The sequence below is a fragment of the Globicephala melas genome, chromosome 18 (assembly GCF_963455315.2).
Source record: "Globicephala melas chromosome 18, mGloMel1.2, whole genome shotgun sequence".
Classification (NCBI taxonomy): Eukaryota; Metazoa; Chordata; class Mammalia; order Artiodactyla; family Delphinidae; genus Globicephala; species Globicephala melas.
The window spans coordinates 16,538,639-16,564,896 of NC_083331.1; the positions used below are offsets into that span (position 1 = coordinate 16,538,639).

At 39.0% G+C, this 26,258-nt stretch overlaps 1 protein-coding gene across 14 annotated transcripts in view; it reads right to left on the reverse strand.

Annotated features, from left to right (window-relative positions):
- The window catches only part of RNASEH2B (ribonuclease H2 subunit B), a 128,433-nt gene that overhangs the window by 47,285 nt on the left and 54,890 nt on the right, over positions 1-26,258 (reverse strand). For 8 of the 14 annotated variants that reach the window (XR_009559700.2, XR_011376886.1, XR_009559699.2 and 5 more), the window contains 5 exons: positions 22,978-23,025; positions 11,424-11,495; positions 9,292-9,399; positions 6,967-7,043; positions 3,091-3,205 (listed from right to left, as the gene is read on the reverse strand). Coding sequence is in view for 11 of the 14 variants with exons in the window: in XM_060287719.1 (XP_060143702.1) it covers positions 3,091-3,205; positions 6,967-7,043; positions 9,292-9,399; positions 11,424-11,495; positions 22,978-23,025 (420 nt within the window). In the remaining 3 variants the exon portion in view is untranslated. Of the gene's footprint in view, positions 1-3,090; positions 3,206-6,966; positions 7,044-9,291; positions 9,400-11,423; positions 11,496-13,249; positions 15,252-17,100; positions 17,170-22,977; positions 23,026-26,258 lie in introns of those variants that run through there. The other 6 variants (XM_060287714.2, XM_030882369.2, XM_030882373.3 and 3 more) reach the window with 3 other exon arrangements.

Below are 26,258 nucleotides of genomic sequence, written 5' to 3' on the forward strand. Positions count from 1 at the left end.
ATTTACTTGTATGATTTCATTTAATTCCTAAAGCATCTCTTTGTGGTAGATAGTAGATACTATTAACTGCAATTCTTAAATAATGTTCATATGCTGTAATTTAGAGATCTCAACACTCTAAAGACAAGAGAAGGAAAGCTTTATTTTATGATTTAGAACAACTTTGCAGAGTACTAATTATAACATATGGAAGAATATGAGGGATACTCTTAACCCTTCATCTCACAGATCAAGGATGCTGAAAAGTTTGAATGATTTGCTCAAAACCATGTAGCAAATACATTCTTAATTTTTCTTGTAGGCTATCAAATCCTGTGATCAGATTACCAGATTGTTCCTAAAGAAATTCTTTCCCTGAAAGAGATATGAAGCAAAAATAACAAAACATTAACACTGGTTGATTTTGCGGTTGGAGACAAATATTTGTAGCTTGTTCCCGAGTTTTTCTGTACCTTTAAATTTTTTGATTAAAAAGACTGCCTCCCTTGCCCATGTACTTTCATTTTCAAAGCAGTTATATCATCAACCTTTATACATGCCAGGTTTCTAAAAACCCTAGGCCTCAAATTTTTCTTTCTTTCTTTTTTAATGACAGTAAGGCAAAACAAAGTAATTTAGGTTAAATTTCGCAGGTAAAAGATGTATGCAATTCTCTAGAAGTCTTGGCAGTTCCTTCATAATTTAATTCTTCCCCTAATGAACTACATTCTGTAAATCTTAAAATAATGGAAGGTTCAAAAACAAAACAAAACAAAAAAATTTTTTTTCTGCCCGTGCTGCGCAGCTTCCGGGATCTTAGTTCCCCGACCAGGGACTGAACCTGCACCCTCGGCAGTGAAAGCACGGAATCCTAACCACTGGACCGGCAGGGAATTCCCCCCCAATTTTTTAAAAACAAGAAATAATAAGATCTCTAATGCCTCAACCTTCAAAAAGGCCTCTTCATCAAAACAGAAGCAATTCCACATCGCTTGCTTCACCCCTTGACGCAGAACACAAATATGTGAAATATTTTTCTTTATGTCATTTCTGTATACAAGGACAGCATACTAAGACAGACATCATTTTCCACAAAGATCCAAAGAGAAACACACAGTAGCTTGAAGTTTACAACTGGTTATTTACAGCTGGTCAAACAAGACAAGTATAGGGCATTCACTTTTTATTACAGCAGAACTTCCAAAAGTTAGGCGATGTTGAGAAGTGAAAGAGATTAGGACAGTTCAGATAATGATTCACCAGATGGTCAGGGGGTCAGTGAGCAAGGAGGAAGGAATGGAAGTGAGGGAAGCTCCTGCTTTGGAACACAGGCTGCACACTAACAAATGACAATGCTTTAATACTATTTCTGAATTTGGGCTGCTGGGTTTTGGTTTCAGGCAACTGTTCTTATACAGCTATTGGAAGATTTCTGGCTAATGAGTTAATCGTGTTGTCAGCTTCCATTAACTTGGCAAAATGAAAATGACTTGTAATTATTCCTCACTGCTTTAGCTTTCAGAAATGGCTATGAGCTACTTCATTTGTCACCCACAAAAAGATTACTGTCTCCTGCCAAGATCAGCACCAGGGAGTGTCATTAATAGCGCTGCTTTGATAAAAACCTGGGCACCACATACCCCTCAGGCTCAAAACAGAGCTCTGTGTCTGGCCAAGTGTGAATTTAGTAGAACCTTCGAATGTGAAATGCAATGAATGAGGTTTTCTCTTTTTCCACCGTAAGCTTACACTTCTTGGAGTCACCACTTTCTTGGTCCTAGAAGAACTACCCTAGTTGGCCAAACCATCTAGAACCCCAAATAACCATAACTTATCAGCCTGCTGTTTCGGTTCTCACACTGTGTTTCCGTATTAACTCTAAAACTACTTGGATGATTTTTGGAGACACTGATGCTAAGTCTGAATGCTATTACAAACCTGTCAAAACACATTCACACACTGCCTCACTTCCTCCTCTCAAAATTCAAATGAATGCCTACAACTCATCTCTGTCACCCCCAGCCTGCTCCTCGCACCCATGTCCCCTGTCTCCAGGGGGCCATCTCTACCCATCCTGTGGGTCAAGGCACAAACCCAGAAGCCATCCTTGATTCCTCCTTCTCTTGACCATCATCCAGTCAACACACGAGGCTGCTACTTCCTTCTGGTTCCACCTCCTAAGCTCAGGTGACCATCACCTCCCGTCTGGACCACAGCAGCAGCCTCTGGGGACCAGACCTTAGCTTCTCCACACAATAGCACTGCCCTACTTAAAACTCTGCTGACACTCCACTACCATTAGGTCAAGTCCAGACACGTATAAGGCCCTTCACCACATGAACGCTTGCGCAGCACTCTCCCCTGTTCTTTCCTTACTAACCTAAACGCATCACTGAACTTCTTGGATCTTGCTAAGCATGACAAACTTTTCCATACATCCATGCTGCTACTCTGACTTAGCCTCCACTTAGAGGTTATCTCCCACAGGAGAGCAACGCAATACCCCCCTACCCGCACTTCCCACCCTGCCTAGGCCAGGTTATAAACCTGTCCTGTGCGTCCCCACAAAACCCCGAGTTCACGTCCCTTATTCCCTACTGTCATTGCCCTACTTGTCATTTGTCTCCATCAGAGTAGAAGCAAAGTGAGGCAAAGGATAATATTTTATTTATAACTATCCCTAGAGCCTGGCTCTAGTGCTCAACATATGCTTCTTAGTAGGTGCTCAATAAATGTTTCTTGAATCAATAAAGGCATAGATTTTATTCAATTTTACAAATGAGAAACCCGAGGCAGAAAGTAGTTGAGTCACTTACCTAAAGTCACAGCCTAGTTGAAAGAAGAGCTGAGACTAAAGCCTGAGCCTCGTGAATCCTGGCCCTGCAGGAGACAGGCCACCATATTTCACTGGTTCAAATTTCGCAGACTGAACAAGCCAGTTCAATAGAGGATGAATATTGACAAGTGGAAGCGAATCTGAACGACAGCTTCCCCTATGACCCACACAGAATAAGCATCACATTCCACAGGCCTTCAAGCCACTGCATTCTCAGACAGATGCCCAGCTTTTCTGGCAGCCATAAACCTGATTTCAAAGGCCGTATGCCATACCTTTCTCCTCTGTCACATGTCGAAGTAACTTCTCAAGTTCAGGAAGTTTCAGCAACAAGATGCAATTCGGAAACATGTCATCCATCACAACTTGTTCCAGGGGCTGAAACTTTCCCTGAAAAAAAGACTTTAGTCAGTCAGGATGCAAGTACTCCAGTCAACAAACTCATACATTAAAAAAAAGAGACAAAGATATATAACCTCATAGCTGGACCTTTAAACTAAATTCAAAGTCACTTGTTCCACCTAAGGATTCCCTTAACGGGACAGGCTCCAGAACTGACTCTCGGCTCCCTTCAGGAAGCTCTTGAAAGCGCCTGGGTTCCATCAAGTGGCAAGAAATGTTTTAATTTAAATGTTCTCTTTTTCCTTCAGATAGTAAGAATAATTCACAGGTTTCCCAAGTTACTGTCTTTAGATTCCTACCTTAATCTATATTCTTCCATGATCACCCAATGTGTTAAATATTTAACTACTTTAAAGTAATATTTTACTAATATGTAATGGACTACCACACAGTCTTGACATCATCATTTCATAATACACTAATGTTTCATTCTTGTTTTCTTTACCATATATACATAAAAAGGTTTTGCAATAAGAAATTTGTTTGAATATAAAGTTAATAACAGTTGGGAGAGCTAGACAGAAGAATTATTTTTACTGACGTTAAAATAAATCATGTTTAACAAAGAATGGGTCAACATTTTGAAAGTACATACTAATATTTTTTTAATTAAATAGGAAAAGATCACATCTAAAATGTAGGCGAGGAAATATCTGAATGCCTCACGGGCTACTTTAAGGGGCACTTTAAGTATTTGAGAAGAGAGAGCAAGATGGTTTACAGTGAAAGCCAACTACCACCATGAGCTTCATTCTGCATCTGCCTCCCTGAACCAGCCACAGCACCCCCAGAGCCCCCCAGAGGGCCAGGGTGAGGATTAATTCACCAGAGTCAGGGTCTTAATGGGAAATAGGCAAACAGTTCCCCCAATGGGGGAGGGCCTTTAAAGGTGCATCAACACAGGTACTGATACTAAGGCTGGTTGGTGGCTTCCTCCCGCTAATGTATCCTAGAAACAGCAGGAACGGGAGCCACCTGAAGTTTCCATCTTCCTCCCTGAATACTTCTAGGGCCTTCCTGGTAGCGACTAGAACCGTTTCTGCTCCTTAGAGATACACGGCTCACCGGCCTCACTGCTCGCCGTGCCCTAATTACAGCGGCTACCGCAGTAGCTTCCAGGTAAGGGGAAACATGATTAAACTAAGGAATAAAACTTCACTAATCCACAATAAAGAACACAGAATGTAGGAGAGGAGGAGAATAAGAGACGACAAGGTGCATCAGGAGAAAGAAAGCACCACCTAAAGTTTTAAGTCAGTTTTATTACTCTCAGTATTTATCACAAATTAAGCCAATATAAATACAAAACACGAGTTTTGGAGAATGGATCTAAGTACTCAGTGAGAACCCATAAGCACTTAAACTATTTGCAGACATGAGAGTGCAAAAATAAGATTCCTCTAAGTGTTTAAATAACACCCTTCCTTAAAGTTGTCATTTCGAAGGTTTTCAAGCTGTGGTTGGTGGATCCCTGGGAGATACAGTACCCCTGCAGGGGGTCCACAAGCTCCAAACTATTTTCAAGCTAAGGCTACAATGCTACTTGCATTTTCACTGTGTCAACATCTGCACTGATGATTTCAATGCAAAGGTGGGTAAAAGCCCTGGCTCCTCAGCACCAGTCGGGGTGGTACCAGCAAACCGTCCAGCAGCCGCTGCACTCTTCACCGCCATGGACAAGCAGGTAAAAAAATCCCAGCTGCACTTAAGGATTTCCTTGATCAAGGAGCGAAAGCAATTTCTTTTATTTAAATCTTGACCTTGGAGTGCAAGTAGGTTAAATGCTCTGTGTGATGAAAGTCAAATGTGGCTGAAGTACTTCGGCTATCGCCGAGGCTCAGAGATCATCTCAAGGAAAAGCGCTGTGTGACTGTCCGAGTTGCGAGCAGAACTAGCTGCCTTTTTCTCAATTTTTTACCCAAAAGAACCACTATGAACTATGGTTATTCAGACTTGAGTACTGACAGCACATAAATTAAGTGAACCTGTCACTTCAAGGGAAAGATTGACAGTGCTTGTAGCCAACAATAAAATTTGAACTTTAAAGCAAAAATTAGAATTGTAGAGAATTTGTCTGCCACTATGACAAGCTTCCCAACACTCAGTTTTCTAAAGAGATCACTGGTAATATTAAATTAACAAAGGTGTGTGTGTGTATGTGTGTATGTGTGTGTGTGTGTGTGTGTGTGTGTGTGTAATAAGGTGTGTAGACATTTGGAAGACCCGCATAATTCAGTGAGACAATGTTTTCCAAATGACCAATGCATGATATTGCAAAGTAATATGCGGGAAAGATCCAATAGATTTTAACGTAAGAGAGTGTTAAAAACCAGACAGCAGGCCCAAAACGGAGTCGTTTGTGCTAAGCCCAAACAGAGACTTAATTTAATTAGTTTCAGCTCACCCAGAAGAGGAATCTTAAACCAGCCAATCAGTAATCTGCTAACGAGCACTAGCCAGGTCATTTGCCTGATAGACGCCAGGCATGCCCTAAAGAAACGTGACGTTGCCACAACCAATCCCCCTTTAGTCTAGTTGAACTTTCTTGTTCTTATTCCCTTCTGGCTGGAAAAGTTTTTCATTTTGTACAGTTCCCTGGAGCTTCTTTCTGTCTGCTAGAATAGATGCTGCCCAATTCGTGAATCATTCAAGAAAGCCAATAAGATCTTTAAAATTTACTCATTTGAATTTTGTTTTTTAACAAGAACACGGACAGTTCATTGACAGGGTTTCAGATTCCACATTGCAACTAACTTTTAAGAAACCACCACTTGTTGGTTTTTGGAGTAGTATCAAAGCAGAGTATCCACAACTATCTAAAAGGCTAATATACAATTCCTTCCTTTTCTGACCTCACATGTGAAAGGCTGCATATTCTTTACACACTTCCACTCAAACAGTGTATGGAAACAGACCGAATGCAGAACAAGATGTGAAAATCCAGTTGTCTTCTCTCAAGCCAGACATCAAAGAGATTTGCAAAAATGTAAAACAGTACCATACTCCTCACTGACTTTTACTGTTTGTTTCATCAGAAACATGTCATATGTTAATATATAATGGGCTTATTTTTATTTTAAAAATAATAAAATTATTTTTAAATTTCTCAGTTTCAATTTCTAATGTAGTCAATATTGATAGATAAAACACACAGGAACAAAAAGTTCTTTGGGATCCTTAATAATTGTCAACTGTAAAGGTATCCTGGGACCTCTGGCTGGAACTATTACTATTAATAAACTCTGTCTTATATCACAAAGGTAAATTTTACTCCATCTGGGATTCCTCAACTACATCTTCCCCATTAAGGAGCTTTTGCTGGACACACCCCCAGAGTACCTGTTTCACAGTGTCTCACACAGAAGAAAATGAAAGACGATAAATCTTCTTTATTCTCTTAAGGCCTGAGGTCTTAACATTTGTACTGTATTTCAAAACTAATGAGTACGTAATGAGAATTTCATTGTTAGACTTTGTCAAACAAGTAAGGCAGATAACACAAAGGGTTAGGCAGTTCTCAGGACTCGTTGGTGAGCTAGTCCAAGATCACGATGCTGGATCTCAGGTCTGCCGATCAGTGCTCTGATCTGTACCAGCACACGTGATATAGGTGTTGTATACCAACCAAGTTAAACCTGAACTGTGGGGAGTCTACATTTGGACCATTATAAGGAGACAGAGGAGATCATGTTAAAAAAAACAATCTATTCTGTTTCCCCACTGTTAATATCCCAAACTGGGAAACTCACCTCTCTATCAGCCTTTATAAGGTAGTGGAGAAGCAGAAACAGAGGGTCCATGGGTGTGGCAAAGTGAAGAAGACCTCCTACAGATTAAAAAGAGAATTCAACAACATGGAAAGACAACTTAGTTATTTCACCTTAATCCCAATGTGGGAACCATTCATTGAAAAATATATGTGAAATTCCAAATTCAGAAGCTCCTCCTACACAGGCCCAAGATTATGTGATTCTCTCAAAAGGCAGAACATGGTCCACGAGATTTCACTCCAAACAGCTTCAAATCCCTGGTGTGGAGAGGACAGCCAAGACACTGAACTTGATCTTTAACTTTCCATTTCTTTTTTAGAAATCATTTTTAATAGAGGCCCTCCTCTCCCCACCTCCCACCCCCTGCCAAAAAAAATAGCAGGGTTCGGGGGAATACAGACAGAATGTGAATCAGGCAAACATTAGGAAACCTGTATAAGTCTATCAACAAAGCTGCAGTAAAATGTAATTTCCTGTGCTTTTGAGGACGAAGCCATGGGAAAGCAATATTATTCCCTCTGTACGTGGCTTCTCCTATGGGCTCTGGGCTCACAGCTCTGAACTGTCAATGACTCAAAGCTCAGAGGTCATTACCCACTCCAGAAACTACCCCATCCCTCCTCCCAAAGAAAAATGCAAGAGGGCAGGAGTCTAACAAGACTGAGCATAAGAAACTGGAATCTCTGCAGTAAGATGAGTGGTGCTCTCCACGCTGAAAGGAAAAAAGGCAAATCAACTAGGCTGCCTGCGCCCCACTTTTCTCTACCGCACTCCCCTCCAAGCGTCCCAGAGTCCTTCTTCCATGGAAATGAACCAGAAGAGGTATTTCATCAAAAAGAACAATAAACAATTCATCTCCATGCTTATTAATTTGGTTTCAGGAAACATGTACTGACTTTTATTCTCTAACAGAGCAACCTACCTATACAGCCAAGAAATTCTAACCGTAAATTATATACATGAATCCATTTCACAGTATGTTGAAAAAAAATTAAGGACGTAATTTTACATGATGACATTAGTTAATTATTTTTTTTTTAAGTAGAAGAGAAGTTTATGAAACAACCTATCAGAAGCTCTAAGCTCAGTTTATATGAGGCATCCATTATATTCAGAAATTAGAAACAGGTTTCTTGTTCTGAAAACAATATCCTGGTAGCCATTCTTAAAAACAGCTCTTTCTGGGCTTCCCTGGTGGTACAGTGGTTGAAAGTCCGCCTGCCGATGTGGGGGGACGTGGGTTCGTGCCCCGGTCCGGTAAAAAAAAAAAAAGCAGGTACCAAGTCAGACAGTCCAGGAGAGCTAATCAATCACTGCTTCTGAATATTTTCCAGTTTCATCTGATATTACTGTGTCTCTCCAGCCAAACTCAAAGGCAAGTATACTACATTAGAAGTGGGAACTCTCATATATTGCCAAATGAAAAATAAGAAAAGAGAATAAAAAGGAATGTATACTTGGCACCTACCAGGCTAAATACACAGTCTACCACTGCATTTCGGCAACTGAAAACCACTTCAAATCTTCTCATGCACACAGGTATATGAAATTCAACACCAGCAATAAACTCTTCTTCTGTATGCCTTACAAGAAAGGCAAAGTGGCCTTTCTACCTTAGCACTAAGTGGTGACTTAGACGGTCAACAGAAAGCAGAGGGCTTAGAAAGCTATGGAAAGCACTCTCTGCAAACAATGAGAGACAGAGGGACAGAGGGAACTGAGATACCCCATGACGCACCCTCCCACTCTCACCCAGAACTGTCAGGGCTACGTGTGGCATCCTTTTTCCTTCAGAGTCAACACTGAGCCCCAAATCAAAGGAACGCTCTTAAAAGAAATAGAAATTGGGTGTTGGGTGTGTGTGTTGGGGGCAGGTGGGGTGGCCATAGTAACTTATATGAGAAAGCATTCTCTTCTCTTCTCTTCTATTTTATTCTAGAAGCTATATCAACATCCATTTGCAAGGAAATAAGATGTTAAAAACTTGAAGATCCTCAAAAATGGATAAGAGCGAACAGCTTCCAGTGAACACAATGTGCACTCCATAGTACAAAAGTCATCTGACTCGGGGTGTGTCAGTGTTTTAGGAGAAAAATCAGAATTGTTAGTTAAAAATTTCCTACCATCTAAGACACACAGTTATTGATCTAAACTTGTTTAAATCTTTCCTTTCTCCTTGATTAAACCCTGCTCTGACGCCAACAAAGAAAAACCCATGGACCAGACTCCAAACTGGGCAGATAGATGTGAAGGATGGCAAAGTCAGGGTATGTGTTAATGTAAATATATACACTAGTCACTTACCTGATTGAACTGATTCATTTATAAACCAAGAATGGTGTTTTTCCTTGAAAACTTTTATTTCAAACAGCTGTGGTAGACACACATTGAACAAGTAAATGGCTCCTTCCCCTGTTAAAACAAATCTGTTTTTTATTTGTAAGTTTTCACACACACACACACAAATATCAAAAGACTACCTAATAGTTCTGAGGAATGTTCCTAATATGAGCATAAACATACATAGATATAGTCTACACAAAGTGACTCCAAGGAACGCTTGTAGCTATTACATACAGATGCTTGTTTTCCAACTGTATAATCCTCACTGAACTTAGACCAATAAACACAAAAGTACAAATCATTTATCTTAACTGCTACAGAGCCTCTCATTGAGTCCTCTATCAGATCAGGAAGGAAAACCCATTTTTAAACTACCCAAACCTAATGGCTCAGCCAGATGAACTGAGTTGGCCTGTGGGCCCTGTCTCCAGGGCGGTGTACAGCCTCCCATACAGAGGGCGGGAGACAGGGCCTGCACACCTGAGGCGAGCTCCACACCTGAGGTGAGCTCCACAGGAGAAAGGCCAGGGCCCTACAACAGCAACGTGCTTTACGCCATGAGGAGTGAGGAAAGCCACACCCAATTGGATGAAAATTTCCCTTTCTTAAAACACCAAAAAAAAAGGAAGTTAGAAGGGGGCGGGGACTGGGCGCATCTGCACGAATCTGAATGAATCCTTCCAATGCACGAATTTTTTTTCTAAGCATAGCAAAATCCAGGGCCCTGAGTTTGAGTCTATCTCAACTACATGCTGGGCGTGAGCCCTTGGGGAAGCTATATAATCCTTTCTGTACTTCTCTCTCCATATCTGTAAAATGCGAGCAATACTGAACCTACCTCAGTATTTTTTTTATAAGGATTGAAAAGATAGAATACGTACACGTAAAGCTCCTAACACAGCACGTTAGTAAGCGCTCGGCAAAAGTTAGCCTTTATTTCTCCATAGTCAGTATAGCAAAATGTTGTCCACGGACATTTAGATGAAATGAATTTTACAAGAAGCCTGACCTTTTTTGTACCTTCCTTTTGTTAAATGCTTTACTGATAACTAAAACTTCTCTTGAAAAAACATTTCTCACCTCATCTTAGTCTTACATATACCTAGGAGTTCCACATAATATAACTGACCAATTACATTCAATTTCATTTTGAGGAAAAGAAAACTGGAGGAAGCCGGAATTTTTGCCTCTCTTGTTGTTTCTATTTGTGTCTTTGCAACAACAATAACAACACGGCACTGCTCACTGGATTTCTCTTGCTTTCACTATTCAGTATGACAGTCACCAAGAGGATGCTCTAATTTGCCAAATATCAGGTATCTACTCAAAGCCTTATAAAATTAATAACCTTGTAAATCTTATAAAATAAACTAATGGAGAAAAATTTCACACAGAGATAAATAGTATCACCAATATTACTATATACTTATTGTGTATTTTAATATTTTTGCCTAAAAATTATAAGACAAAGCAAAATACACTGACTATAAAGGTAAAATTGTTTCTGATAAAACATGTATCTCCTCAAAATACAATGTTTTTAATGCAAAAAAATCACCCCTTGACAGGAAAAAATATATATACTACTTTTCGGTCTGAACAAAATAAGGAAAGTACAGCTAAAAATGAAACTATTCAAAATCTTGGCATGTCCAGTAAAAGCCTTCCTTTTTTTTTATAAACTCTGGTTATTTATTTTACTTTATAACATAAAATGAGTATAAATGGAGGCTAATATTGGATAACTATTTTAGGAAAAGTTAGCTTAAAAAGGCCAAGGAAAATTCATCTGTTTTCAGAGAGAAATCAAACACGCTCCATTTTTTTTTGTTTTGCCATCATTTCTGATGAATACAGCTCTATGGATTAAATTTAAGAAGAAATAAAAAAACGTTTAAGTCAAGTGAATTATCTTAGAAGACTGGTTATGTCATTAGCTTGCTTTTGTCACCATGTAATGCTATCCTACCTTTAAAAGTTATTCAGGAAGAACAAACATACAAAGACAAATAAATATACACACTTTTCAGCCACAACGTTTTAAAAATGTTCAAGTTACCATTATCGGGGGCGGGGGGGGCAGGAGCGCTTACCTGAACACGGGTTAACCAGTTTTACAAACATAAGCCCACTTTTCATCTTCTTTGAAGCATCTTTTAAATACTCTGAAAAGAAATGGTGAGTTTGTAAAATTAAAAGACATCTGTTTTGTTGCTCACTTTACTTACTTTACTCTTTTTCTTTCTTCTGTTTTTACGATTTTTCTTCCTAAAAATTTTAGCTCTCTTCTATTGCTTATAAATTGTGTGATCTTATGCAAATTATCAACTTCTCTGTGAAGTGCAGTGGAATTTAAGGTAGTTTTAATTTACTTCTTTGAGAAGTGCTGAGGAGCAGGGCTCAGAAGGGTTAAACCTTGGCTCAAGCACCCGACAGCTCTGTCACCTCAGGCAAGGGTCCTCATGTCCCGTCTCAGCCATCACATGTATAAAATGATGATGATAATATGTACGCTTGCCTTTCAAAGGATTAAACTAGCTAATTTGTTTAAAGTTCGTATATTCAGACAAACAGAAATAATAAGTGATAGCCCTTATTATTATTTTTTGTTACTATTATTATTAAATAGAACATTTAAAAAATCAATATGTACTGGACATTCATGTTTTTTGCCCCTAATTATGATTATCTACTCATGTCCTCTGCCCTTTTTTCTAGTAGGGCATTCATTTTTTTTACTACTGTATTAGGAGTCTTTACACAGTAAGGATATCAAATCTGCTTTTATTTTTTTGGGAGGTGGGGGCGACGGGGCGCACCATGTGGCTTGCGGGATCTCAGTTCCCAGACCAGGGATTGAACCCAGGCCATGGCAGTGAAAGCCCCGAATCCTAACCACTAGGCCATCAGGGAACTCCCTGTTTTTAATGATTATTTCACCACTTAGGAGATGTAAAATCTTTGTGTAATCTCATCAATAACTTCCTTCATGGTTGTATCTTTTGTGTTATACTTAGAAAGGCCTTCTCTCCCTCAAGATGTGAATTGCCCATATTTTCTTCTAGCACTTTTAAATTATAGTTAACCTATTTGGAATACATCTCTGTATAAGATATGGGGAGGAGATATCCAACTTTAATTTTTTGCAATGAGTTGTTCAGTTGTCTCCATGCCATCTAACTGAATAACCTATGCTAAGTGTTTCAAACACATTTATGAGTCTATTTATGGACACTGTATTTTGACCCATGAATCTGTGGCTATATTAGCATTAGTACTTCAATATTTTAATTATTGTAGCTTTAAAATACATTTTAATATCTGGTGAGTTAAGTCCTCTCATTATGTTTCCTCCATGATATTTTAATGTCAAAGTTTAAATCATATAGATTAAAACATAAAGACCATGACAATTTTATTTATAACATCCTCATATATTTTGAGTGGCATATTTAAACCCATTTAAAGAATCTCTCTCCAAAAGGAACCAAGGTACTCTGATTAATAAGGGAGCAGAGCAACAATCTACCAAAGAGTAAATGAGAAAGCTCTGAGGAAGGAAGGGAACTTACAGTCACCTTTATTTTCTACAGCCCCACTCCCTTTACCCCACTTCAGATCTTCATAAACTTAAATATAGCAAGCATGTTTAGAAACTGGCTTACTGATAAATGGTGTAGGTACAACTTTTTTCTCAATAGTGACTTTAAATATATAAAGAAAAAAACCCCTAATTTTGAGATTTTCACTTGCAACCAAATGGAATAACAGAAACCCAATTTAACAGCCAAAAAACAAAAATAAAAAGGACAAAATATGCAAAACAACTATTTTCAATACACTGAGGTTGAGCCATGCAGGACAGTTATCTGAGAGATGGGAAACAAATGAGGGGAGCCCTGTGATCGCCCCAGCTTACTGCCTTGAGACAGTTTCCAGGCCACGGTGCAGAATGGGAGAACCCAGGTGAAGCCTGGATGACTCCCTGAGTTGTAGAGATGGAGCGGAGAGTTCTCAAGACACCATGGCTAGAGTTCCCAGGTCAGCATGCAGGAACTGAGCAACAAAGAGAGAAAACCCCAGAGATCAGCAAAGAGTACTGCTTGAGTAGAGTATTCAACAGAGTACTGATCAGTGCATGCACGTGATGAAACTACCTAAGGGCAGGAGAAAAACCAGCTGAACAGATTAGAGGAAACAGTACGCCACATGCCCTCGGGGCCCTGCACTGGGCCTATTCCCAGGCAGACTGGAAAACCTCATAATTCAGAGGACACTGGGTACAGTACTCCAAAGGGTCTTGCCTCAGTGGTAGGCGACAGACTAGACTAAATGTTGCTCCAGTCCCACCGAACTAATTTTAAAAGCAAGACCTAAAAGAATCAAACTGTTTCCAAGTACCTCCACTGTGTCCCAGAGTGAAGCTCAAGATTATTTATAGGAATACAAAAATATTCATCTGCCAAAAAGGTAAAATTCACAATGTCTAATCAAATATTACTAGGCATTCAAAGAAGCAAAAAAATATGACCCATAATGAGAAAAATAAAGAAATCAATTATTGAGAGGGGGTACTGATGTTAGACACAGATGTTAGAATGAAGAGACAAAAGAATTAAACACAGTATTCCTCATGTACAAAAAGTTAAGTAGAGACACAGAAGATTTTTTAAAAAGACCCAAGTTGAGATAAAAAATACACCAGATGCGATTGATGGTGGAAGAAAAGATTAATGAACTTGAAGACATAGCAATAGAAACTATCTAAAATGAAAACAGAGAAAGAAGAATTAAAAATAAAGTATCAGCAAACTGTGGGACAACTTCAAGCACCCTAATAATTTATGTGTGAATTGGAGCTCCTGAAAGAGAACAGGGGGGAAACAGAAGTATTTGAAGTATGGCCGAACAGTTTTGAATTTGATGAAAACTATAAAACCACACATCCAAGAAGTTCAATAAACCCAAAGCACAAAGAAGCAGGAATAAAATTATTCATCAGAATCAATAGTTCAAAACCAGTAATAAAGAAAACATCTTAAAAGCAGAGAGAAAAAAATGACATCATGTACTGAAGCACAAAGCTAAAAATGATAGCAAATTTCTTATTAGAAACAATGCAAGCCAGAAGACAATGGGGAAACATCTTTAAAATACTAAAAGAACACATGATGAACCCAGAGAAAATACCCTTGAAAAGTGAAGGTGGTCAATAGATTCTTTCAGAAATACAAGGGCTGAAAGAAATAATCACCAATGGACCCACATGACAAGGAATGCTAAGGGAAGTTCTTCTGCTAGAAGGAATATGAAACCCCATGAAAATATGAATCTACACAAAGGAATGAGGAACACTGGTAGTGGTGACTGCAGGGGTAAAGAATTTTTCTTACTATTTAAATACCTTTAAAGATCATTGACTAAACAAAAATAACAATTTAGTGCAGGGTTTATAACATATGCATAAATAAAATATATGACAATAATAGCATAAAGGCCAGGAAGGGAGAAATGAAAATATACCATTGAGAGTTTCCTATACTATATGTGGAGTGGTGTTATATCACTTGAAGGTAGACGTAATCATTTAAATATGTGTACAGTAAACCCTAAAGCAGCCAGTTAAATTACAAAACAAAACAAAATGCTGTTACTAATACAACAACAAAGGAGATGAAATAGAATCATAAAAAGCACTCAATTCAAAAGAAGGCAGAAAGGGAGTAAAAGAAGTACAAAGGGGCTTCCCTGGTGGCGCAGTGGTTGAGAGTCCGCCTGCCGATGCAGGGGACACGGGTTCGTGCCCCGGTCCGGGAAGATCCCACATGCCGCGGAGCGGCTGGGCCCGTGAGCCATGGCCGCCAAGCCTGCACGTCCAGAGCCTGTGCTCCGCAACAGGAAAGGCCACAACAGTGAGAGGCCTGCGTACCACCAAAAAAAAAAAAAAAGTACAAAGAACAGATGAGATAATTGAAAATAAATAGCAGAATGACACTCAAATCTAACCATATCAATAATCACATTCAATGTAAATGGACTGAACATCCCAATTAAAAGAAATTGTCAGACTAGATAAAAAAGTACGATAAAATTATATGCTTCCTATAAGAAACACCATTTATATATAAAGATACAAGTAGATTAAAAGTAAAAGGAAGAAGATACAGTGTGCTTATCATGCTAACACTAATTAAAGGGAAGATGCAATGGCTCTGTTAATAACAGACAAAGGATATTGCCAGGGATGAAGAAGGTCATTTCATAATGATAGAAGGGTCAGGAGGAAATAATCCTCCATGTTTACAATCACACACACAGAGCTTCAAGATACACAAAGCAAAAACTGATAGACACTTCTGCCCCATCTCTAACCCCTGGCAATCACTAATCTGTTCTCTATCTCTAAAATGCTGTCATTTTGAAAATGTTATATAAATGGAACCATACAGATTCAATTTTAAGAAATCTTTTAAGACTTTCCTTTCTGCAACTTATAAAAATGTAAAGGATAAAGTTTAGCACTGTTAAAAACTTGTCCACAAACTAAAACAGGTTGTGGTCTTCTCTCCTTTCCCTGCCTGCTGTTTCTCACTTCCCAGCATCACATTTCTTCATTATGTCTCAAGGCACAGAAAAGGTGACCTCTCTTTTTTCAGCAATACAGCCTTTATTTTATTTCAGTATGACAGTAAATCTTTCAACTGTAACTTGGCAAATTATTATTGATTTCTGTTTTTCTTTTTTTTAATAGAAAACTTTGGTTCTAGTGACCCTTGCCAGCTCTTCCTCCAGCTTTCCCATTCCTCCAGAGCTTAAAATAATCAAACTTTACAAATATCCAAAATCTTAAAAAGATATTTTTAATAACTATTCAAGGGAAGCAGTGTTTCCATTTTTCCCAGGAAGAGCAGTAAGTCCAGAGGATTAGCTACAGCCTAAAATGTCAAACTATGAGAACTTTGGAATTACTAAGTACAAATAAATACTGACATTAATGTGTTCTGCTGCAAATGCCAGTGTTCTCTGAAATAGGCTTTAAGATATATTAGTGTAGATAACACTGAAATGTCTATGTAACAGGGGAAAAAAAGTCATCTTTTCTCATATACAGCCTACAAAACAACTAGCTGTTGGACTCAACCTTTCAACACAGAATTCCAAGTGAGATGCTATACTCTTTAACACAGCATGCATTTCAAAATTCATCTCTCCTGCCCTATTCATTCATTCATTTGTTAATTATTGATTAGTAAAAACTGACCCAGCCTCTACCCATGGGGAGTTTTCAGATGTCCCATGGAAGAGACATATCTTGAATCAAATAATCACACAAATGTAGACTGCAAATGTAACAACTGCTGAGAAGAAATACATGGACTATTAGACCTTATGAAAGATGATGTAACACAGATAAGGAGGTCTGGGAAGGCTTCCTGTGTGTAACACTGGTTGAGTTCTTTGCTTTGATGCCTAAGGAGTCAAAGGAAGCATGCATTCACTTTACCAGCTAAATATTCAGTTGGCTTCTGGGCCAAATCCAGTGCACAGGAGGGTTTTGTTTGCTATGCACATTTTTAAAAATTTGAATTGGGTGCCAATATTTGGAAATCAGGTAATTTTACATGAGATATATTTTCCCTAAATATGAAAAAAAAATCGTTGGGCAAAGATTTGCCTTGCACTATCAAAACACCTGGCAACAACATTTTGTTAAACGGCAGCTACCACTGTCTAGTTCCCTTTAGTCTTCCAAGGCATCTGTACACTCACCTCATGGTTGGATGATTATCAAATGCCACGTCTGTGCTCACTAAACTGCATTCTCATTTTCTAGATTCTAGGTACCTACAGCAAATATCAGATGTGAATAAGTAACCATTTAGTAATAAACACTATCCTCTTATTGAAACTGATTCTATTACCAATTTTACTATTCTAGGCACTGAGGATATAGCTGTGAATAAAACAAAGCCCCTATGCTCACAGAAAGACTGCATTTAATACACCCCTTCATCTTCCCCTGTCTGCTTCTTCTCCACCCCAGTCCCTCAATCCTCTGCCCTCGCACCTCGACTATCCAGTGCTACAGGGCAGGGAGTAAGACTCAGATCTGCCAGAACCTAGAGCCCCCGTGTCCAGAACTGCATTGTCAAACAGAAATAAAATGCATCCCATAAATATGAGCCACATTTGTAATAAACTTTTCTAGAAGCCATATTAAAAATACATAAAATAAATTTTCAATGATATATTTTATTTAACCCAATGTATATATCTAAAATATTTTTATTTCAATACATTAAAAAATATGAAATATGTTAGCATGATGTTAGCTGTGGGTTTTTTATAGACGCCCTTTAACAGACTGAGAAAGTTTCCTATTCCTAATTTTTTGAGTGTTGTTATCACGAAAGAGTATTTTCTCAAATGCTTTTTCTGTGGCTGTTGAGATGATTATGTGGTTTGGGGCCTTTATTTTATTGAAATAGTACAATATATTACATTGATTGATTTTGGTATGTTGAACCAACTTTGTATTCCTAGAACAAATCCCACTTGGTCATGGTGTATAATCCTTTTTACATACTCCTGGATTTGGTTTGTTACTTTTTGAGGATTTTTGCATCTATGTTCATAAGGGATATATTCTGTAGTTTTCTTTTCTTATGACATCTTTGTCTGGTTTTGGTATGAGGGTAATACTGGCCTCACAGAATGAGTTGGGAGGTAGTCTCTCTTCTTCCGTTTTTGGGGAGAAACATGTAAAGAACTGGTATTAATTTGTTCATTATTTAGAAGATTTTGCCAGTGAAGCTATCTGGGACTGGGCTTTTTTCTATGGAATGGTTTTAATTTACTAATCTAATGTCTCTACCTGCTATAGGTCAGTTCAGATTGTCTATTTCTTCTTGAGTCCGTTTTTGTAGTTTATGCCTTTCTAGGGATTTGTCCATTTCATCTAAATTATCTACTTTGTTGGCATACAGTTGTTCATAGTATTCCCTTATGTTCCTTTTTTATTGAATATTTCTATAAGATCGGCAATGATGTACTCTCTCATTCCTGATTTTAGTAATTTGAATTTTCCTTTTCTTGGTCAGTCTAGCTAAAGATTTGCCAATTTTGTTGATCTTTTCAAAATGGCCTCCTTTGACGTCACTGATTTTTCTGTGTTGTTTTTCTGTAATCTTTATTTCTTCCCCTAGTTTGCTTTGGGTTCAGTTTGTTCTTCTTTTTCTAGTTTCTTAAGATGAAAGATAAGGTTATTGATGTGAGATCTTTCTTCTTTTTTAATATAGGCATGTACAGCTATATATTTCACTCTGAACGCTGCTTTACTTCCATTCCTTACATTACTGTGCTCCATTTTCTTTCTTTTCAAAGTACTTTCTAGTTTCCTTTGTAATTTCTCCCTTGATCCATTGATTATTTAGGAGTATGCTGCTTAAAATTTCCACATATTTGTGAATTCCCCCAATTTTTTTTTTTTTTTTTGTGGTACACGGGTCTCCCACTGCTGTGGCCCCTCCCGCTGCGGAGCACAGGCTCTGGACGCGCAGGCTCAGTGGCCATGGCTCATGGGCCCAGCCGCTCCACGGCATGAGGGATCCTCCCGGACCGGGGCACGAACCCGTGTCCCCTGCATCGGCAGGCGGACTCTCAACCACTGCGCCACCAGGGAAGCCCTAGAGAATCTCTTAATCTGAAGTCCCATCCTTCCTTCTTAACTCAGGAAACAAAACTGTGGCTGTGAAGCACAATAATTATCTTGGTATAACAATCAGCATCTTAACTTGCAAGAACATAGTTCAGATTAATGCTAACTTGAAATTTTCAATATCATAAAGAAATTTCCCTGCAATGTATTACCCCCTCATTTGTACTATTATTATCGTACAAATTACATCTTTATATAAGCCCATCAACAGTTTTATAATTATTGCCACATGAGGTTATATTTTAAATCAGAGAGAGAAAAGAGTTACAAACAAAAATACATCTGTACTGTCTTTTATATTTTTATCTATGTATTTATCTCTACCACTGATCTATAGTCTTCATGCAGATTCAAGTTACCATCCAGTGCCTTTTCCTTTTAATCTGAAGGACCCCATTGTGATTTTCAGGTCTTAGTTTTTCTTTATCTAGGAATGCTTTAGTTTCTCCCACAGTTCTGAAGGATAGTTTTATCAGACAGAGAACCCTTGGTTGACAGTTTTTCTTTCAGCATCTTTAATATGTCATCCCACTAACTTCCAGCCTCTATGGTTTCTACTGAGAAGTCAGTTGTTAATCTTATTGAGGCGCCCTGTATTTGATAAGTCATTTTTCTCTTGATGCTTTCAAGATTCTCTCTTCGTGTCTGTCTTTTGATGGTTTGACTATGATGTGAGTAGGTGTGGATCCCCTTTAGTTTATCCCCTTGGAGTTTACTGAGCTTCTTAAATCTGTATATTATTTGTCATCAAATTTGAGAAATGTGGGCTTCCCTGGTGGCGCAGTGGTTGAGAGTCCATCTGCCGATGCAGGGGACACGGGTTTGTGCCCCGGTCCGGGAAGATCCCACATGCCACGGAGCAGCTGGGCCCATGAGCCATGGCCACTGAGCCTGCGCGTCCGGAGCCTGTGCTCCACAATGGGAGAGGCCACACAGTGAGAGGCCTGTGTACCACACAAAAAAAAAAATTTTGAGAAATGTTTCACTATTAATTGTTTAAATATTCTTTGTCCCCCTTTCTTTTTCTCTCCTCCTCTGGGACCCATTATAAATATTCTGATATGCTTGATGGTGTACTGCAGGTCTCTGAGACTGTTCAGTTTTCTCAATTCTTTTTTCTTTCTGTTCCTCAGGCTGGATAATATCAATTGATCAATCTTCAAGTTTGCTGTTTCTTTCCTCTTCTAGCTTAAATCCGCTGTTGAGCCTGCTAATGAAATTTTCTTTTCAGTCATTGTAATTTTCAACTCCAGAATTTATATATTCTTTTGTAATTTCTATCTCTTTATTGATATACTCTATTTTGTGAGATTTCATTGTCATACTTTCTTTTAATTCTTCAGACATAGTTTACTTTAGTTCTTTGAGTATATTTATAATAGCTGATTAAAATCTTTGTAGAATAAGTCCAACATCTTGGACCCCTCAGGAGCAGTTTCTATTGATTACTTTTTTCCCCCTGTGTATGAGGCATACTTTCTTATATCCTTATGTGTCTCACATCTTTTTATTGAAAACTGCACATTTTAGATAACATAACAATAAATGTGACAATTCTGGAAATCAGAGTCCCTTTACCTAACTCTTTAAGACTTATTGTTGTTGCTGCTTTTGGTCATCGTTGCAATTGTTACAATTTGTTTTTTTAGTGACTTTTCTGGACAAATCCTGTAGTCTCTATTCCCTGTTGTGTGCAAACACTGATGTCTCAGTTAGCTTAGCGTTAGCTAATGACTGGTCTGAGATATCCTTAAAAGTTTTGAACCAAAAAGTCTCCCAACATTTGCTGAGGGGATCTTCATGTGTGTTGGGGCATGCCTTCAACACTCAGGCAATTTAAACTTCTGCCTTAGCTTTTATTTACTGCTTCCCTTGGGCCCCAAGGTCAGTCAGAGGTGAGAGAATCGGGCTTCTCAGGTCTTTTCTAGGTATGCACACAGCCTTGCATGTGTGCACAGTGCTGTAATTCCCTAGGAATATGTCAGAGCTTTTCAAAGCCTTTTACGGAGATTTTATTCCCGTATCTTCCTTTTAAGTTTTTGGCCAGGTTCTCATTTCCGCAACTGGCATTGCCCCCTCAGCAGCTGAGTATCAATTGCCGCTGAGTGTTTTTGACAAAGGTCCTGGGGATAGGGTTTTCCTGCCGAGTGAGTTCTGAGCTCCAGTCAGGTCAAATGACAACAATGCCCTGTGAACAGGGCTTTTCCAGGGAGCTGGAAGACAGGTCAAATAGGGACAATGCTCTGGGAATGGGACTTTTTTTTGAGGAGCCCCAAACATGGCCTGCCCATCCAGTGGTTGCAAGCCTGCTGGTTTTCAAGGTTACGGTAGATCTGAGCAAAGGGAGATGGGAGCAGTTCAAGTTGCAATGCCACAAACCTTGCTCAGTGAGATTCAGCAGTTTTTCTTGAATAAACACTCCTCGGATTGTTGGAAGCCTTTGGCTAATTTCAAGAGTTCTGAAAAAGTTGATTTTGGACATCTTTGCCAATGTTTTCACTGCTTTTACGGAGGAGTGGATCTACCGCCATCAGATTTTGAAGACTTAGTATGAAAAAATAACTCATATTGTTATAATACTTCTAATATATCCCTTAGTTGATAGTTTTGTGTGTGTCCCTTAAGCACACAAAATTACTTTTGACTATAAGCTAAAGGCTCTGTCAAAGATAGACAGTTTAGGGCTTCCCTGGTGGCGCAGCGGTTGAGAGCCCGCCTGCCGATGCAAGGGACACGGGTTCGTGCCCCGGTCTGGGAAGATCCCACATGCCGCGGAGCGGCTGGGCCCGTGAGCCATGGCCACTGAGCCTGTGCGTCCGGAGCCTGTGCTCCGCAATGGGAGAGGCCACAACAGTGAGAGGCCTGCGTACCGCAAAAAAAAAAAAAAAAAAGATAGTTTAAAATTTTTCATTTAAATTTGGAAAATCCTGGGTTATCCCATGGGCTAGCTCCTCACCCACCAAGCTTGGAAGCTCCATCGTTTTTCTAACTTTTACCTGCAACATCAGCACAGCTGAAGGATAGGTAAATTAATTAGGGAAGCAAAAAATATCTGCTTTTAGAATAATGGGAAAGAATCAGAAAAGTAGGATTGGGACTGTAAAGAAGGGTTTTCTTCTATAAACCTATTTTTAACTGATACCTATTTCTTTGTCATGTCAGCATAGAAAGAACACAAGATCTGAAGTCAGACAGATCCATAATCCATTCCCAGCTCCTCTTCTTACTCAGTAGTGTAACCTTGGGCAAGGTATTCAACCTCTCATGCCTCACTTATTTCATTTACAAAATGGGCATAGTAATTATTTTACAGGTTTTTGTTAGGCTTAAATAAATGTGAAAGTGGCTAGAACATGCAATAAGCACTCAATTAAGAACCAGTGTCCTTGCTCTTAACTATGTGGAAACATTAAGAATGTGCTGGGAATATTAAGATCAAAATATAAAAGTCAAGAATTCCAAGCACAGAACTACCAAAGGGCCTAACAATTAGCTTTCCAGGAGCAGACTAAATTAGGACCAGTATGGGAACACCTCGGAGATACTGTGGGTTCAGTTCTAGACCACTGCAATAAAGTGAATATCACAATAAAGCTTATATCGCAATAAAGCGAGTCACAAGAATTTTTTGGTTTCCCAGTGTGTACATAAAAGTTATGTTTATACTATAGTGTAGTCTGTTAAGTGTGTAATAGCATTATGCTTAAAAAAAAGTACATCTTAATTTAAAAATTTTGCTAAAAAATGCTATCATTGGATCTTTCAGTGAGTCGTAATCTTGCAGTAGTAACAACAACAAAGATCACACTGATCAACATAACAAATACAGTCATAATGAAAAAGTTTGAAATATTCTAAGAATTACCAAATGTGACACAGAGACATGAAGTGAACAAATGCTGTTGGAGAAATGTCGCCAGTAGACTTACCCAACGCAGAGTTGCCACAATCTGTCAATCTGTAAAAACATGCAGTATCTGTGAAGTGCAATAAAGCAAAGCGCAATAAAATTACGCTTGTGTATTCTTTTTAAGAAGCCAGAACACAATGCATTTTATGTGCAAAAATTAGGATAACATATAGTAAAGTACCCAGCAGTTTCTGGCACATGGAATATGCTCGATAAATGTTACATGAATGTGTTGTTTGATTTTTAGAACAAGCTCAGTAAGAAATGATAAAAGCAAGTTTTTATGTTTAAGGAGCCAAACTTCATTTATATGGAAAATTTACTCATGTGAAACACCATCTTTTAAAACCATGCTGAATAAAGTAAGACTTCACATTTCATTTTTTAAAGAGTAAGCTTTACACTTTCTTTTTTTGACTGTTTTCTCTTACATAAGAGATGACATAAGCCATGCTGGCTAAAAGAGTATTTTACAAAAACAGAAAAAAATCAGACAAATCAGAAGCAGGTCCTCAGTCTCTTTCGGCATTTCAGATTCAATAATATCTTAAACTTCCAATTATCTCAAGCCCTGCCTCTTGAGTTGATGTCTAACCAATTCCACACAGTTTTCTTATGGTCTCTGCCTTCTCTATAAAGATCCAATTTTATGTCCCACTGGTCACCACAAACTCTAGCGGCAAATCTTCCATCTGTTTACCATCCTGATCTAAATACCTCAACAGAAAGGAAACTCTGATTGCTACTTTCCTGACATTTGAACTTTAAAGAAAATATACCCATGACAAAGAGACAACTGTGTCCAGTGAATGTAAAATAACAAATAAAAGCTAATATGTATGCAGCATTTACTGTATACCAGACATTATATATATATATAAGGTATGTGTATATATATATACACACGTATATATTCATCAGATTATATGTATATATAATCCTCATATAATCCTTGTAATATCTCTATGAGGTAGGTACCATTTTAACTCCCAGTTCTGTAGATGATAAATTTGCCTAAAGTTAGGAAACCTGTCCAAGGTCACAGAGCTATTCAGCTATACACAGAGCCAAGATTTAAATCAGGCAACAAACATTTTAAACTATGACACTTTAGAAAACCCCTTTTCTTTCTCCCGTTGCGGAGCACAGGCTCCGGACGCGCAGGCTCAGCGGCCATGGCTCACAGGCCCAGCCGCTCCATGGCATGTGGGATCTTCCCGGACCAGGGCACGAACCCGTGTCCCCTGCATCAGCAGGCGGACTCTCAACCACTGCGCCACCAGGGAAGCCCTAGAGAATCTCTTAATCTGAAGTCCCATCCTTCCTTCTTAACTCAGGAAACAAAACTGTGGCTGTGAAGCACAATAATTATCTTGGTATAACTGTTCTCCTATGACACAACATCTCAAACTCATCTGTCCCCCTCCTGTCCTGTCCTCCTCAGAGGCTTCTTTCTCATCAGTTGCCCCACTCCAATCCAGCCAGTACCCCCCAAGTGTCAGGGGTGCAGCAGAAGGAAGAGGAGGGGGAGCTAAGGAAAGTGAGAAAGAGAAAAGGAAAGGATCAAAAAATAGATAAGGATGAGAGAAATTTGTTGTGGGATACAAGAAACATCTGGTGATAAAAACAGATAAAGTCAAGTTTGACCAATGGAAAAAAAAGGAAACTGATGTTATTAGCGATTACAATACCCTATGCACAGCTGCATATATCCTCTGCCCCCAATTATCTATGACATCTTAATGCTTAAAAATTAGAGTGCACAGCACATTATCAATGCATAGACTTAAACATTCAGTATGTTTGAAAAGTTACTCGTGAAGTATTGTACAAGCCAAAATGGAACATTATTTTTCATCTGCAGAGTATACAGTATGGGGTGTTGTACACTTGATATGAAGTTATTTATCAACTAGTTTTTAAACTTGGCAGCTCGTTCTTATCCCTCTCTTGGTTAAGACAAGTTTCTTCATATCATTTAAAGTTCAAAGACACGAGACAGGAGAGAGAGAGAGCCACCTTTTTGCCAAGTGTTCTTATGACTTGGAAGCAATGGGCATTTGTTCGTGACCCTGTCCGATTTTTGGCACATAGCAGATAAGCTCTGAGAAACACACACCCCCTGTTAAACGGAGAAGAAAGAACAGACATCAAAGCACCACTCATTTTATTTTTAGATACCATATCAAGGCTATTCAGGTTTCTTATGAGATCCAATAGGAAAAAAAAAAAGAGAGAGAGAGAGATTATCACTCTCACACTCATGCAATATGCCCTAAACAGGTCCCAGTTCATTTTCTTTAGACTTCAGCCATTAGAATATATTCAGACCCACTGGTTCCCTTCTGCCTGATTGGCAGAGATACCTCCTTGGGAACGCTTTGCTAGGACACAAATACGATGCATGCAAGACAAATCAGCATAATTTCCAAGTTACTTGCCGCTTCCAGGAATGCTAATTTCAGTAATAACTATATGCCTTCCTTTCCCAAGATGTTAGTACTGCCATCAAAGAGATCTGGGTCATTTTCCTGGCTTTGAAGCTCTCAGCTTCCTCAAACACTACAGGAGGCAAACCAAGAAAAGCTAGAGTGGCATGCAATAGAAAAAGAATTTCCAAGTACCGGGTTCCTCTAAGAATATCTTTTCATTTTGAAGTTTTGAAGAAAATGGCCTTTGCCAAGACCATAGAAGATAAAATCTCCATTCTTTTAGGGCTGACCTATCAATGGCCACATTTCTAGGAATGGCTTGTGCACTGAAGAAGAAACTGATGCAGAACTTCAAGTTTGTAGCCAACTCAAAGCCACAAAGAACAGCAACATATAGAGATGGAGCCGAGGCCTTGAGACATCCGGGAAGCAGGAAAATTCTGGTGAGATAGAAAGGACCTGACTGGGACGTCCAATGACAATGGCACTGGCTCATGGAGAGGAGGTGTGCCTTGTTCCTGGTCATCAAACTGACAACAGAGGACACCCAGCCCTCCTGTCCTCCCACCTCTCCCACGGGGCAAGGACCATCATCGGCCAGCAGAGTGGCCTTGCGCACAGAGCAGGGGCCCTGGAGGACGCAGGAGAGCTGACAGTCTTTGCCACTTAATTCCTGTTGAGTGTTGGGCAGATTATTTGACTTCTCTGAGTCTTGTAAAATGGTGATAATAAAGCTTGTGTTGCCTACTTCCCATGGTCACTGTGAGGGTCAAATACAATAACACACAATATCATCAGAGTGTATTACAATGGTATAAGAGATGGAAGATACGGGCCTAGGAGACAGGTTTCCTAAAAATTATATAAA